This window comes from Rutidosis leptorrhynchoides, chromosome 8 (genome assembly GCF_046630445.1).
Source record: "Rutidosis leptorrhynchoides isolate AG116_Rl617_1_P2 chromosome 8, CSIRO_AGI_Rlap_v1, whole genome shotgun sequence".
In the NCBI taxonomy this organism is placed as follows: domain Eukaryota; kingdom Viridiplantae; phylum Streptophyta; class Magnoliopsida; order Asterales; family Asteraceae; genus Rutidosis; species Rutidosis leptorrhynchoides.
The window spans coordinates 15,459,182-15,474,996 of NC_092340.1; the positions used below are offsets into that span (position 1 = coordinate 15,459,182).

Below are 15,815 nucleotides of genomic sequence, written 5' to 3' on the forward strand. Positions count from 1 at the left end.
TATGTCAAAGAAAAACACTCCGTAAATAATTATCAGTCACAAATCAACATTTACAAAAAGAAAAATGAAATGATGGAATCTCATTCCAGATCAATTGGTCCTCTAGTAATGACAAGTTTGTTTGAAATAATCCTTTGTCAAATTCTAACACAAAAATATTTGATATAAAGAAGATCAAAAATCAGAACACATATAAAGTAAAAGTGTAACACTTGAATACATTACAAAACAAGTATTCAAATTTTGTTTTATTACTGAAAAGTGTAGAATAAGCTGATGTTTTTTTTAAGATTCAAAAAACCATTTTTGTACATCAAAAAATAGTCATGGGTGACGATAGATATAAAATAGGGCGGGCAGTGCTTGCCAAATTGGTTTTTTCAAGCACCCAACTAACCAGAATTTTTTTTTTTTTAAATGGTAATTTTTTCAAAATGACTTTTAAAAATGGAAACTGAAACTAAATCGTTGCAAAAATGGTAAAACCGTACTTCCAAAGTTCGGTTTTGGTCAAAACCGAAGTTTGGAAGTTCGGTTTTGGTTTTTTATTCGTTTCCACAGTGACCTGGCAGACAAGTGTACTAGGTTAGCCACCCGTGCCCTAAACCGAAGTTTGAAACTTCGGTTTTGCAGGCTTTTCAGCAAAACCGAAGTTTCAAACTTCGGTTTTGAGTCCTGCTTTAATTTGTTCACTTTTAAGCCGAATCATGCTTTTGCAGGTCGAAATCTATGGTTTTATACATCTATTTATACCAGTTGAATGTTCATTATCAATTACAACATCACATACTACACAACCACATTTCAAACACCTCAAACTGAGTTTTAATTTTCACTCAAATCAGCAATTGAAAACTAAAAAAAACACAAAATCACATTCTCAAAAAATGGCCAATGATGAGAACGATGGATGGGAATACCTACTTGATATTGATGATTCCGATCTCACTCAATCTGTATCAGTTTCAAAACCCACTCAAACCATATTGGTGCCCACCGAGTTGCCACCATTCCCCCGACCTTTAGAGTCCCCCCAACTTAACCGTCAAAAACAAAAGCAACCTATTTCACCACAACGACCTGTTCTTCACGGTTCCGGGTCTAACAAAAAGAACAAATTATCCTACCGAATCCCTGGACCCGCTGGTGTTTTTCAAGATGCGTATGAACTTCGAAATAACGAGAATAACGTTGTGGATGACATGTATACGCAAGATTTTGTAAGGGAAATAATCAATAGACATGAAGCGAATGATTCGTTTACACTGGATCCGTGGCTACGCGTGATGGAGTTTGCATATCCGTACGGAGGTAAACAACAAAATTGTATACTCATTATTGAAACCATAAGCCAACAATTTATGTGTATTGTTGTAACTGCAGGTAGATCTGATATAGCGAGCATTTTGAGACAACGTAGATTTTTACCAGCTGATCAAGTTGTTGGTGTTGTTAAGACTTGTGAGAAAAATTGTGTCGGTGATCTGTCTTTAACGCTCGAAGTGAGTTTAGATCACTAACTTATGTATATTTTCATATTTGTATTGCGTTGACTAAAACAGGTTAATGTAACTATATTCATTTATGTTTAATAGAACACTACGGGTACTATTCGAGGATCAGTATCTAGCAAGATCATCGATGGTGTACATGGGAAGTATGAAGGTGTAAAAGGCATACGTGAGGGAGCTGTTCAGGTGCTACAAAATTGCTCTATCTTTTGCCCAAGTGTGAAGGTTAAAATCCTTAACATTACACGCAAGGCGTTAATTAAGGTGTTCTTCAAAGACGGTGGATCTACGTAGAGCATTGTGTTGTTGTTGTTGTTTAAAATAAACTATTGTTATTGTTGTTTTAAATAATGTATTGTTATATGTTGTTATTGTTATTTAAATTAAACTAGTTGTTAGTTTTGTTTAAAAACGATACTAAATGTATATCACAAACGCAACGAATTTATTTAAACAAGTTCAAAAGATAAACATTACAACCAAATCATCATAAAATACAACTAATCAGTGCCCATGACGTCCCCCACGTATATATCGCAGGTGATGACCAGTTCCGCACCTTGTTGGGACAGATTGCCTTGTACTCCTCCGCGGTAGTTGTTCCCGATTTTCATCATCGCCTGTGGTTAAATCCTCGACAGGCTCATCCTCAAGTGGGTAATCAGAAACACTCACGTCAAGAGGGCTTCGAGAGGACGAGGCACCTACATATGGTCGAATAGGGATTCGAGAGGAAGATCCATGATATATATCTTGAGGGGTCCGAGAGGATGATCCAAGATGCGTGTTCAACGGGGTATTGTATATGTTTGGAGGGCTGTTGAAGACGTTCTGATGGGTATTGTAGATGTTTTGATGGGTACTGTATGTGTTTCGAGGGGTACTGTATATGTCTCGAGGGTTAGGATAGGTTTGGCGAGGATCATGATAATGCGACTGAGCACCGTAATCATAAGCCGGGAACTCGAAGTTTTGTGATGGATAGTATTCAAATGGAGCATCTGGTTGTTGGTGATGCGCGTATGAAAGTAGGTTATGTGGCATGTCATAAAATGCTTGCGGGTTAGGTTGACTGTTAGGTTGCATTTGTGCAAATGCCATATCTTGCATCCTCCAAAGCCCTTCCTCCTATATATAGTTAAAAGTAAACCAATATTATCGATCGTGAGGTTATTGTTTATAAATAATTAAAATATCACACAATTGTATCTTACATAGACATTGGTAGTCCCTGCCCAATTAGGATATGTGGTGGTACCCTCGTCGGTTCCTGGATCTGTAATGTGCACAACAGTGCGAGCCTTGTACCAGTCATAGTAACCCCTACTGACACCCCCACCATCTCTAACAACAAATATACAGTTGGCTCGGTCATTCCATTCTGCGATGTACGTGGCTTGGGGGGCATTAGCCCTCATATCAACACTTCTTTTCATGCTAAGGTTTGTTTTGTGCAACTGATGATGCGTCTGAGCGGGAAGCAAGTATTCAATGCCTGGAATTGGCTGACCCCATCCAAACTGCCTACATACCCGATCGGGTAGATGTGTCTCAATAGTAGCCCAGAATATAATAGGCCCACGGTATGACCATAAGGGTCTGTCAGCTGTGCACTGCTCGAGTAGTCGGGCGAATAACTCATCATCATAGGGTTGCCATATAAACTGCATCAACATATTATAATACTTAATAAATATTTTGACTTTAACATAGCTTCTATAGTTTCACACCAAATAAGTGTTACCTGTCTAGGCGTTAACGCCGAAAGTAGGGAGCGATATGTTGACAATACATGTGCTGGCGTATTTTTGTTAGTCCGTTTACCATGCCACCTACATATGAATAACACATACAAATGAATATAGTTACAATAACTAAAGGTTTAAAGTTACAATGATCTCTTACCTAGAACCATAGGGTGCTGGAATAAGTGGAATCTGGTTCGGTGGCAAGTCCTCTGGAATCTTTCGTACATCAGTTCTGAGAATTGGCTCGAGGGATGGAATTCGTTCATACACCCACTGTTGTACTGAAAGTAGCGAACCATTAATGGCCTTGGCTTCATAGTTTGTGGCCGCTTTACACAAATTTCTATAAAGATGTGCGAGAACCGCACTACCCCAACTAATACGATTAGCTGGACTCAAGTCCACGATGGTGTGCAAGAAACTCAAAGGGACATCATACGCATTAGCATCAGAAAATAGAATGCCACCCATCATAGCTAAAATATATACTCTAGCCCGCTGTTGGTGAGACTCGATAGTGTCTCCAACTTCTTCATTCAACTCCGTAATTAAAACGGAAATTAATATCCTCCCTCTACGTGTACCCCTATTACCAATAGCCTGACGGGAGATCCCTAAGTACATTTCAACAAACGGTATCCAATCGCTATCATTTGTTTCATACCAAATACCGGAGAATACATCCCCGTCTATAGGTAAACCAAATAAAACCTGAACGTCTTGCAACGTTACAGTTGCTTCTCCTACAAATATTAATATGGATTATATATATATATATATATATATATATATATATATATATATATATATATATATATATATATATATATATATAAACTTGACTAAGTTAATAATATATATATATATATATATATATATATATATATATATATATATATATATATATACATACATATATATATATATATATATATATATATATATATATATATATATATATTCGTAAATACTATTTTAAACAATTATGTAATATTATATATTCGTAAATAGTATTTTAAACAATTATCTAATAAAAACTTGACTAAACTAATAAATATAAATATAGCGAAGATATAATAATATATATTAAAATAAATGATTAATATATATATAAGGTAATGATTTTGTACCAATCGGTAAATGAAACGTATGCGTCTCCGGGCGCCAACTTTCAATCATAGCAGTAACAAGTGACCAATCCAGTCTTTGTTTACCCAATTTAGCTAGTAAACCCAAACCCACATTATCGAGATACACCTGCACATGCTCATTAATTGTTTCGTTTGGTAGCTGTTTAATATGCTGCCAAAAGCTCAGATCAGCTCTTCGTGGTTTGATCAACGTGTCCTCGTCCAGCTTCTTTGTAAATACCGCGTACGATCTATGATTCCTTTCGACTTGTAAAAATAATAAAGAACTATCAACCGGCTCCGATCTAGCACGTACTTGGTTCGTTTGAGCCATTTTTTTTGATAAAAATTCAAGGATTTTCGAAGTTTTTTTTTTTTTCTCAATGGAACTGAATTGTGTGTGAGAACCGAAGTTACAGAGTTCGGATTTATACAGAACCAAAACCGAAATTTGGAACTTCGGTTTTGCCACGTCGCCAATCCAGTCACCAATTCAACGGACAAAATCAATAAAAAACCAAAACCGAACTTCCAAACTTCGGTTTTGACCAAAACCGAACTTTGGAAGTTCGGTTTTACCATTTTTGCAACGATTTAGTTTCAGTTTCCATTTTTGCAAGTCTGTTTGTAAAAATTACCATTTAAAAAAAAATTCCAACTAACCAACCAAGAATCTTCAAAACGTGTCCTAAACCCTACAATCTACATGTCTATTAACACTTCCTGCCACGATTCTACACTACACATCACTTGCCACGTGGCACCTCAACCCATACCGTCCCATCACTTTAAAAACCCATCCTCTTAACGCCTCCAACTATCAAACAATGGAAACTCATTTTCTCTGCCCAAATGCCCTCCAAACCCCACCAATCTCAGCCATTGTTTTTCAACCGAAAAGCCACCATGGTTCTGGTTGTCGGAGCTCGATACTCCGGCAACGATTGCGGTGGCAGAATGAGTGTGGGGTAGTTGTAAAGTGTAGCGGCGGAGACCGGTTTATGAGACCAGAGAGTAAACGAAAAGACGAGACGGTTAAAGAAAAGAAAGATGAATGCGAAGATTTGAATGAAAAAGTAGAGTTAATGGAGATGGAAGCAATTATGGGAAAAGATGATGGAATAGAAGCCATGGATTATAAAAGGAGAGCTGGAATTTTTTATAAAAGTTCGGAAATGTTTCAGGCAATCAAGTATGATCATCACCAGCCTCATCATTGTACCTAAAAATGAAGACTAGCAGTATAGAGGTAACCCCATAGGTTATGGGTGTTATGGGTTCAGTTCAGGGTCGACAATATAAAAACGATCATAAGAATATGTTTATCTGTATTAAGGTATAAGTGTACAAGTTCTGCACATCCCAATTGATCAAATGTGTATTTGTATACAAGCATACATAAACTTGTATACCATATAAGTAATAAAGATTGGCAATGAATTTGGCACTAGGTACTTATTGTTAATCCTATAGTATGATTTAGCAATTTGGATTATTTATTCAAAGATTTGGTAAATGCACTCCTATCCAAAATGTCTCAACATAATTAAAGACAACGAAAACCAGGCATAAACACAACAAATAGGAAGGATGACTTGAAACATCCAGCAACTATGTTTAGCAACTATGTTTATTTCTGACATCCAAATACTCTTTTAACCATTAAGCACATAACTTTCATATAATATCCTCTTTAAATTATATCAAGAACACTTATTAAACAACTATATTTAGTTTTAATTGATATGAAAGGTTAATAAGGTAATTTTACATCATTAACATTGCTCGTTAGCTTATTGTCATTAAGTACCTTTGAATCATTCTGATTATGAATCATTCTGCGCTTAACCATTCAGTTCTATCAATAGCACCCTAAACGTTTCAAATATTGGTAACCTATCACAATGGCCTTAACTGACATGATACAAAGATACATCTATAACAACAGACACACAAATGCTTTTAATAACTCAATGAAAGAAAAAAACAGTTCAAGATTTAATCTCACCTAAAACAAACTGGAGCAGAAAACAGATTTATCAGATCCGTTCATCTCAGTTTCTTAACAAAACTTCCAATGGTTATCGCAGTTTACACATGTAACAAACGTTGTCATAGGTTCATCAGCACTTCGAGTCTGCAACTGATAATAAGTACATTTCCTTTTTCCACAACGTCCACACTTAAACTCATCAGTTGTAGCCTTAGGTGGCAACCCACGTTCACAATCAAACAAAGCTTTCTCCTTTATTTTCAAATTTTCCGTCTGTCTTTCAGTACTCGCCATCTCATCAGGGGTCAACTCCAAAATCCTATCTGGCGTTACATGCCCAAGCAACACTTTCCTTCTAAAATCCGGGTTTTTTTTGGATCTTTAATATTGAACATTATTGATCTGTATTTAAACTTCTGTGAACCGTTAGGTCGTCCCCATTTTTCAAAGATTGCTGACTCAACCGAAACAGCAACTCTGTAAGGATCAGACGCGTTCACTTCGTCCCGTAACACGTCATCGATCTCCCCATGCACTTTAAATAACGCCTCTGAAAGAAGCTCGCGAATTTTGTCTCGTACGGGATCTTTGCAATAAACAAGTGAAGTCAGCTTCGGTGCGGTACTAACTCGGAAGAGGATGATGACGTGGCACTTTGACCAGGTTTGTCAGCCTTGATTGAGTTTAGTCTCTGAACTTTTTTGTCAGGTGTATCGGGTCCATGACTAGATTTTACAGAATCTTTAGTATCCAAGATCCCCTTTTTTTTTTATTCTTTGATGTTTCTTTAACTATTATTTTTTTTGGAACATCAAAATTTTATTAATTAAAAACCCATCTAGCAAGCAGCTAGATGGACAAAAAATCGGAAATTACACAGGCTTTAAAACCCAATCGTTCCAAAATACATTACATTTAGATCTACTAGAAAACCATAAAAACGACAAAGAACAAATAGAATCAAATAAACAATGTTTCTTCATATTGTCGCCGGGAAAAACCACGCTATTTCTGAATCTCCAAAGAAACCAAAGCAACGCCGCTGCAATTGAGTAAAACTTATTCTTCGAAGCTTCATTGGAAGACCAGTTATCGAACCAACTCGTGAAATCAACCCATGAGCTAAACGTCGGCATTTGCACATTTAACCAAACCCTACATTTACGCCAAATGTCTACCGCTAGATCACAATCAAAGAACACATGAGAAACTGAATCTATCCCCCACGAACAGCAAACACAGCCCGTATCATCAATATCAACACCTCGACGGTCCAAAATCACTCTGGTCGGTATTCTATTAAGGGCCAAACGCCAAATAAAAATATTCACCTTTCGGGGAATACATCTAACCCAACGGGAAACAATGGGACAAGAAGGTAATAACTTATCATCCAAAAACAACCTTGTGACACAAACCGTATATTCGGAATTATTATCAAGGGACCATTGCCACGTATCACACGAATCCGAAAGTGAAACCACTCCAACCCTTGCGATCAGGTCAGCAAGCTTTTCCAAGTTTCGCGACCCAATATCGCGTTTCCAAGCCCATTTCCAGCCCTTTGCATCGAGCCTATCCGCGAGCAAACAGTCCTCATTTTCGTCTAAATGGAATAACCGACCGAATAAATCTTTCAACGAACAGTTACCGAGCCAATTATCTTTCCAAAATAGAATCGATCGACCGTTACCAACTTTAGCTCTAAATACATTAGGTGGTAAAGGCCTTTACTTTCAACTTTATTAAACGAATTAATAATATTAGACCATACACCTTTTACGGGATTAAAAAGCCATCTAACCCCGCTTTAGCCCCATATAACGCCTTCACAACCACAGCCCAAATCGAGTTTGGAGAGTTAACAAATCTCCATAACCACTTAAACAAAAGTCCATAGTTGTACGAACGTAAACTTCCAATATCCAACCCCCCCCCCTTTTTCATGAGAACTAAGAACTTGTTCCCATGCCACCCAATGCATTTTTTTTTATCACTTTCGGTACTTCTCCAAAAAAATCCGGCACACAAACTTTCTAATTTATCAAGAACCGTTTCCGGGCATTTAAATAACGATAAATAGTAAACTCCTATACTTCCCAACACCGCCTTTATTAAAGTGAGTCTACCACAAATCGATAAAAGTTTGGCATTCCAACCGACAATTTTTTTCGAAAACGTTCTTCTAAAGGTTTCCAATTAGCAATAATATTCATGTTGACACCAATAGGTAAACCTAAATAAGTAAAAGGAAATGTACCTTTCGAGCGCCCCATATCAAGCACACATGAATCAAGTAACAAGTCATCAACCCCAAGACCATAAAGGTGCGATTTAGCCACGTTTACTTTTAACCCCGACATAGAATGAAATTCATTAAGAGCCACCAACGTATTATCCAAACTAACTCTATTCCATTCCGATAAAATAATAGCATGATCCGCATAAAACAAGTGTGAAATATTAACATTCGAATTACCAACTATTATATTTTTCCATATTTCAACCAGCTCAGCAGCTAGTGACTTGATCTTCGTTCTTGGGTGTTTTGTTAGTTGGCGAAGACGCTTGCCCACCTGAAATCATTCCTGTTTTATGAAGTTTCAAACTATATAATAGTCATATATACCAAATTGTTTAAATTCTTAAAAACAAGTCAAAAGTTTCTCATTTCGCTATGTGGAAATGTGTGACATTTGGCCTTGCTGATGTAGGTTACGTAGGTGTTGTTTGTTTTTTAGTCTGCATATCTTATTATGTCTTGTGCCTGGGCGCCCGCAGACGATTTACTGCAGACTGTTTGTTTTTTCTGAAGACATAAGATACAATAATGTCTTCAACTGACCGTAGACATTCAGATAAAAATATCTTAAAAAACAACAAACAGCACCTTAATCAACAAATCAAAAACCTTTTTAAGTCACTTTTAAACGGACTGCAGATAAGAAATTTCAATACTAACACCATTTACGGTCAATGTAATCCTGAAACAACAATCCTCTAAATGGAAGGAAAAGAGAAAATGTACAAAGAACATATCAAATCACCAAAAAACTAGCGGTAGCTCAAAAGCCAAAAGTCTTATTGATTTATGTTGTTTGAGAATGCATTAACATGTGAGAAAAATATCTTGATTCTAATCGTTAACCAACACATGAAAAACTAAACGACAAGCACATACGCAGGTACACACACCATCTACTAGTCTACCTATGAGCACAACGCCTAAGTTGCATTATCCACCTAAGACAATTAAGGTAATCCTGAAACATCATGTCATTAACCAGGCACATCACTAAAGTCAATGGTTACATATTGTCTTCGTGTAACAACCTAAGCCCAAAGCAGTGGGCATGGCCACATACGGCTTTCAACATAAAACTATTTTAAAAATAACTGATAGGCTACTTTATCGTTCAACTATTAATTGGGATGAGTAGCAGATTGTAACACCCTGTTTGAGAACAATAGCACATTGAGCAATGTTTCTAAAAATTAAGGTTCAAACTTCGATGTAACCCCTCTTTTTGCATAAGCCAGTGACCAATAATTGGAACTTTTAAAGAGCACGTATCTAGGCATTTTCTAAAAGCAACCATGTGTACTACAACTTCTTCCTAATGTGTATTTCGCATGGTTCTAAAAGCACCCATGCAGACTGTAGACGAATTGCTACGGATCTTAGGGTCGTATGAACTCGTTCTAACGGCGGAATAACAATAGAATGAGGTATAATCGAATACGGGTCGTATCGGGGTCGAATTGGTCGAACCTAGGCTCTAATCTAGATTAGAACGACTCCTAAACGTGGGTATTCGGTGGTTGGATGTATGGAACGGCTGGGGGACGAGAGACTTCACGCAATGGGGTAATAAGATGTGTAACCTAACAATGTAGGCTGAGTCCCGTATATATACTGATATTAGAGACCCACGACCGACTGTCTTACACAGTTGGTCCGACTGTGTTGACTCAGTCGGTCGACTGTGTCTACAGTTGAACTATTGATTTAGACAATTAAAGTACGCACACACACATGATTCAATAATCACAATATAGTATTCATTACATGACCGAATGTATTAAAACGATAAACAAGAACTTCAATTCAACTGCAGGCTTCTTCAGATACGTTCGAATACGCAATGAAGCCTTCCACTCTTCTTCCAAAACTTCAACCTTCTCTTTATTCAACTTGACCGGTAAAAACCCTTCCGGCAAAACTTCAGTTCTCTTTCTCTTCACACTTTCGGTTTAACAACTCTTCATCCATTTTAAAGTACTCAGCAAAAGTAGGAAGCTCATCATCATTAACTCCATCATATCGTGGATAAGCTTACGTGTTCATCTTCAATGATAACTTCATCAAAACTGTCATCACTTTCATCTACCGCTTCTGTTTCACTAGAATCATCATCAAGGTGATCAGTCCTTGAAAATGTGGAGGCTGTCCCGGCGTTAGCAGATTCATAAGGTTTTTGCTCTTCACGCCACAGCCTATCGATCTCTTCTTTACTCATCTTGTGGGGGATCTCCCCCTCGTCTAAATCATTATAAACAGCAATGTGATTAAGTTGATCCTGCATTGCTAAATATTCAGTAAGAGTTATTACTTTAAGATTAGTGACGTACAGTGGATGGTCATCTTCATAACCTTTAGCAATTTCAAGAGCTTGATCCTAAGGTTCACTGTTGTTCCATTCACCAAACGGATCCACACCATGGGGATCAACACCATCAACACCATATTCTTCATCTTCAATCAGCACTTTCTTTTCCCACTCATTCAACCTTTTTGTCAGATTACTATGCTCGGTCTGAACACCCAAAATTGTCAAAGCGTGAATATTCACAGTTTTATCTAGCTCTTCTATCTTCAATTTCTGCTTTTCAACTGTGTTTCTCAGCTGAGCCATCTCAACATCATGTTTCTTTTGGTCAGCTGCTGCTTTAGCTTGAAATTGAGAGAAATCGGCTGATAGCTGAATTAAACGGTTACCCAGCATACCGATTGTAGCTAGATCAAGTGATGCACCAGTTACAGGCACATTCTGTGATTGTTGTTGTTGTTGTTGTTGTTGTTGTTGAGTTTGTTGAGTTTGTTGATGTGTTTGTGGTTGAACAACATTAGTACCACCAGCAGCAGTAGCAGATGGATCTGTACGAGGCTGAGACTTGGTAGTTGAGTATGATCCACCTTCAGGAACTGTAACCAAAATTCTCAGGCGCTTCTGTCTCGGCCTTGTAGTAACATTTGGAGTTTCAGCCATCTTTCGCTTTAGAGCCTCTATCTGTTCAGCATTTAACTCAGTTGTATCTTCCTCATCGGTAAGCTGTTGAACATATTTCTTTGGAGGAGTTGGTTGATTAACCTCTTCATCGCAGATACTTTTAATATCAGTTTCAGTACCCGACGTACTGTCCTCATGTCGGCAAGCGATACCCTCTGGACACACATAATTGGGATTGATCAAATGTCCAATCAAACGCTTAACAGGAATATCCGGAGCACCCTTTCGGTGTTGCATCATCCGGTTGAATGTCTGATCATTTAGATGCAGCTGTTTAATCTCATCTTGATGAACCTTTTGGAGTCCCGCTACTTGCTTGTCTAAGATGATTTGCATAAACCTTGGGAATACTAGATGGCTCTTTCTTTTCACATTTAGCACCATCCCATCGAAGATAACCTCGGAAAAATTGAATTTCGCGTTCAGAACCAGCGCAACAAACATAGAACAATATTTCTCTGTCATTTCATCAAATCCTCCTTTCATCGGACTCAGACACCTCAGCAACACGTACGTCAGATATCGATATTGTCGACAAAATCGTGTACGTTTAACGGCTTTGGTGATGTCACCAGCATAACCACATCGCTTTAAACACCTCCTAACTTTCACCGGATGTAGAGAAGACGGCATGGTATCATCATCAGGGAATCCGATCTCTTCCCTTATAGTTTGTGCAGAGATTCGCACTATTATACCATTCATCGAACTTATTATCACCTTCTTTCCTCCTTCAGTAACAACTTGAGCTGTTTCCCAAAACAATCTTTGATGCGAGTAGTAAGGAGTACGCTCCACAGTAATAGCCTTGTAAATTCTTGAGCGCTTCAGAAAAGTAATGATCTCAACAAACTCCTTCTTTGCTTCTGGACCATTCTCATCAACACACGCTAGTACATTTCCCTCTGAACTTGCTTCCAGTCTAGGCAAGTCCTTTGACCATGGAATCTCAACAGTATCCTCCTCAGAAGATTGTCGTCGTTCTTCATACATTGTACCTGGCTGCAGAAAACTCAAAGAAAAGATATTAGAAATTACCTCCATGTAACATGGGGTATCAACAATGAAATAATCTCAAAAGCCTTTTAAAATAAACAATTATAAATCACAGACAAACGAAATCATAATCAAAATTAACACTGTCGAATTATTACAAATTCAATTCATACACATAATGATAACAAGCTAGCATTTTCAAATTTAAACAAACATAAATATCCAAATACAAAACTTAATAAATATCCAAATACAAAACTTAATAGATCATCCCACAATCGAATCTTTGAGCACAGGTTTCAATGGATAGGAATCCTCAATCAAGTCACAACTATTAAACAGGTGACGCAGTGAAACGGCATGCGGAAGTGGTTTATCAGAATCGAGGATGTCCTTCATAATCTGGACAATGATATGAACCACATTCACTTTGATACGCTCCTCGAGACACATTAGAAGAATTGCTTCAGTACCGCTTAGCACATCATCACTTGGATTCCTAAAAGTAACATTCCTCTTTATAATCCTCAAACTAGGCAACAAATCATCTCGCATGTCACTATCCTTGATTTCAACTCTACCTTCACTAAACTCATAACCTGGTTTGTACAATTGTGTCACAAACCCTAAATCACTAAACCTACTAGGCACCTTCCTAAGATTCTTGCTAGGACAATATGCTTTAATACCCCTGTGTGGAACCCTTAACAAATCAGCAAACTCCTCAAAAGTCCATCTAAACGGCTGTCCAACTTCAGTCTACCATCATCAAGTGTCATATTAGCAAAGAATTCTTTGACTAACTTAGGGCAGTAGTAGTTACCAACATTAAGGAAAGACAAGCTGTCTATTCCTTTCCACAGATCATACGTGGTACGAGTGGCAATGACCTTGGATTCCACTTGGATTGGCCTGGCTCTGATGCCACTTTGTAGACGAATTGCTATGGACCTTAGGGTCGTATGAACTCGTTCTAATGGCGGAATAACAATAGAACAAGGTATAATCGAATACGGGTCGTATCGGGGTCGAATTGGTCGAACCTAGACTCTAATCTAGATTAGAACGACTACTAAACGTGGGTATTCGGTGGTTGGATGTATGGAACGGCTGGAGGACGAGAGACTTCACGCAATAGGGTAATGGGATGTGTAACCTAACAACGTAGGTTGAGTCCCGTATATATACTAATATTAGAGACCCACGACCGACTGTCTTACAAGTCGGTCGACTGTGTTGACTCAGTCAGTCGAGTGAGTGAACTCACTCGGTCGACTGTGTCTACAGTTTAACTATTGATTTAAAAAATTAAAGTACGCACACACACAATGATTCAATAGTCACAATATAATATTCATTACATGACCGAATGTATTAAAACGATAAACAAGAACTAGGGATTATGTACTAGCACGGACTTCTTAGAGTTTAAGTCGAACATAAAGGCATTGGACTGGTCCTAGCCACCTTAACCATGCACATGCTTCGTAACAATTGCATACATTCAAGGCATGAGACTTCAAAGTTTTAGCTTAATATTCCACCATATGAAGAAAATATAGATCCAATTGTATCATTTCTAGCTCAAAAATCATGAAAGCTTTCAAACAAAAGATAATTCCCATAACTGTGTATCACTTCCAACTCAGAAATCAATACAGCATCCATACAATTGTACTGATAACTACTTCCCTAATCAAACGAAGAAGAGAAAAGAGTAGCCAATTTCTAAATCATGTATAACTGATATCAACAATAACCTAGTCTTTCATATGAAGTATACTCCTATTAAACCTTGAAAAGATTTTCATGATTGCTCAACTTTCAATTTAAAACATAACTAATTAACAAGACACCTTTCCAAATCTATAAAAGCACAAGGGCTTTGAAAATGTAATTATAATTGACCTCAAATTTAAATCAATCATACATATACATATCCACATGTATAACAATAATAGAATCACAATCATCCATACAAAATTAAACAAATTAATAACGTAATAAACGATAATAAAATAAAAGCTTGCCTGAGTGGAAACAAGAAGTTGATAATTAACAGGAAAACTCTGCAGAGACTTTAAAGCATCAATACATCGATCTTCCTCCGACGAAGAATCTACGGCGGCGTCGGCGGCTTTCTTCGCCGCTTCAAATAGCTCTTTCGGCTCTGTCTCCATCGTCTGAATCACACGGAGATCGATTCAACAACAAAAATGAATATGAAAATGAATAGAAAGAAACAGTGAAACGGTCCGCAGAGAGTTTTGATGAACATTCACACACGAACAACAGATCTGGACCGTCCATATATTTGCGTGACAATTTGATCGTGCGGTAGATATAGAGAGGTTGAAGACTAGAAGATAAAGGTAGCTCGGATGTAATTTAAAAAAATTAGATTAGATTCTGAGATAAAAATGTGAAGTTAAAAAACACTTGATAGTTTATTTAAACCATTTTCAGCCCAAACAATTTAAAGAGCTCAGCCCAAATAACTTTAAAAATCAGCCCAATTAACCTAACAGATTACTTACTTATCTCTACTTTCTAATCAATCAATCTCTATCATAATAATGTAATAAATGAGAAATTTACAAGTTTAAAAAAAATTCAAAAATAAAATTAAAATTTTTAAGATATCCATGATAATGTCATTAAATAATTAATTATTTATTCAATAAAAATATTAATATTAATTGTAAAATATGAAAAATATTATGTACAAACTTATGGTAAAACACACTCATGACCATATATACAATCTTTAAAGCATTATGTACAACCTAATGATAAAACACCCCATGATCATATGTACAATATTTGAAGCATTGTGTACAACCTAATGGTAAAACACCACATGACTATATGTACAATATTTGTAGCATTATGTATAATCTTATAATTCTAATGACCATATATATAATCTTTAAAACAAATTGTACAATATTTTACAAAATACCTCATGAACACATGTACAAATTTTGAAGCATATTGTACAACCTTCACATAATAATTGTATTTGAATTTAAAAAAAAAAATCTAGTCATTTGATATTACTAATAATAATTATTAAAAGTATAAATATTTAATTCTGAGATAAACTTTATTATTATTATTGTTATTTATTATTATTATTGTTAGTT

General features: G+C 36.7%; 2 protein-coding genes across 2 annotated transcripts; one reads left to right on the plus strand and one right to left on the minus strand.

Moving 5' to 3' along the window:
• The first annotated feature begins 887 nt into the window (after window positions 1–887).
• LOC139863191 (uncharacterized) lies at window positions 888–1,805 on the plus strand. Its single transcript, XM_071851839.1, has 3 exons — window positions 888–1,311; window positions 1,384–1,502; window positions 1,596–1,805. The coding sequence occupies exons 1-3, from the start codon at window positions 888–890 to the stop codon at window positions 1,803–1,805; spliced, it is 753 nt and encodes a 250-aa protein (XP_071707940.1).
• An 8,559-nt stretch (window positions 1,806–10,364) lies between these two features.
• Window positions 10,365–14,894, minus strand: LOC139861461 (uncharacterized). Its single transcript, XM_071849850.1, has 3 exons — window positions 14,700–14,894; window positions 11,015–12,675; window positions 10,365–10,925 (listed from the first exon to the last, which is right to left on the minus strand). The coding sequence occupies exons 1-2, from the start codon at window positions 14,847–14,849 to the stop codon at window positions 11,062–11,064; spliced, it is 1,764 nt and encodes a 587-aa protein (XP_071705951.1). The 5' UTR covers window positions 14,850–14,894; the 3' UTR covers window positions 10,365–10,925; window positions 11,015–11,061.
• Window positions 14,895–15,815: the final 921 nt, after the last annotated feature.

Excerpts from the sequence above, each read along its gene's own strand:
- LOC139863191 (XM_071851839.1), top strand. The coding sequence starts at position 888 with ATGGCCAATGATGAGAACGATGGATGGGAATACCTACTTGATATTGAT. Across the intron at positions 1,312-1,383 it reads GTTTGCATATCCGTACGGAG|GTAGATCTGATATAGCGAGC; the intron begins GTAAACAACAAA and ends TTGTAACTGCAG. Across the intron at positions 1,503-1,595 it reads ATCTGTCTTTAACGCTCGAA|AACACTACGGGTACTATTCG; the intron begins GTGAGTTTAGAT and ends TATGTTTAATAG.
- LOC139861461 (XM_071849850.1), bottom strand. The coding sequence starts at position 14,849 with ATGGAGACAGAGCCGAAAGAGCTATTTGAAGCGGCGAAGAAAGCCGCC. Across the intron at positions 12,676-14,699 it reads AACTTCTTGTTTCCACTCAG|CCAGGTACAATGTATGAAGA; the intron begins GCAAGCTTTTAT and ends AGTTTTCTGCAG.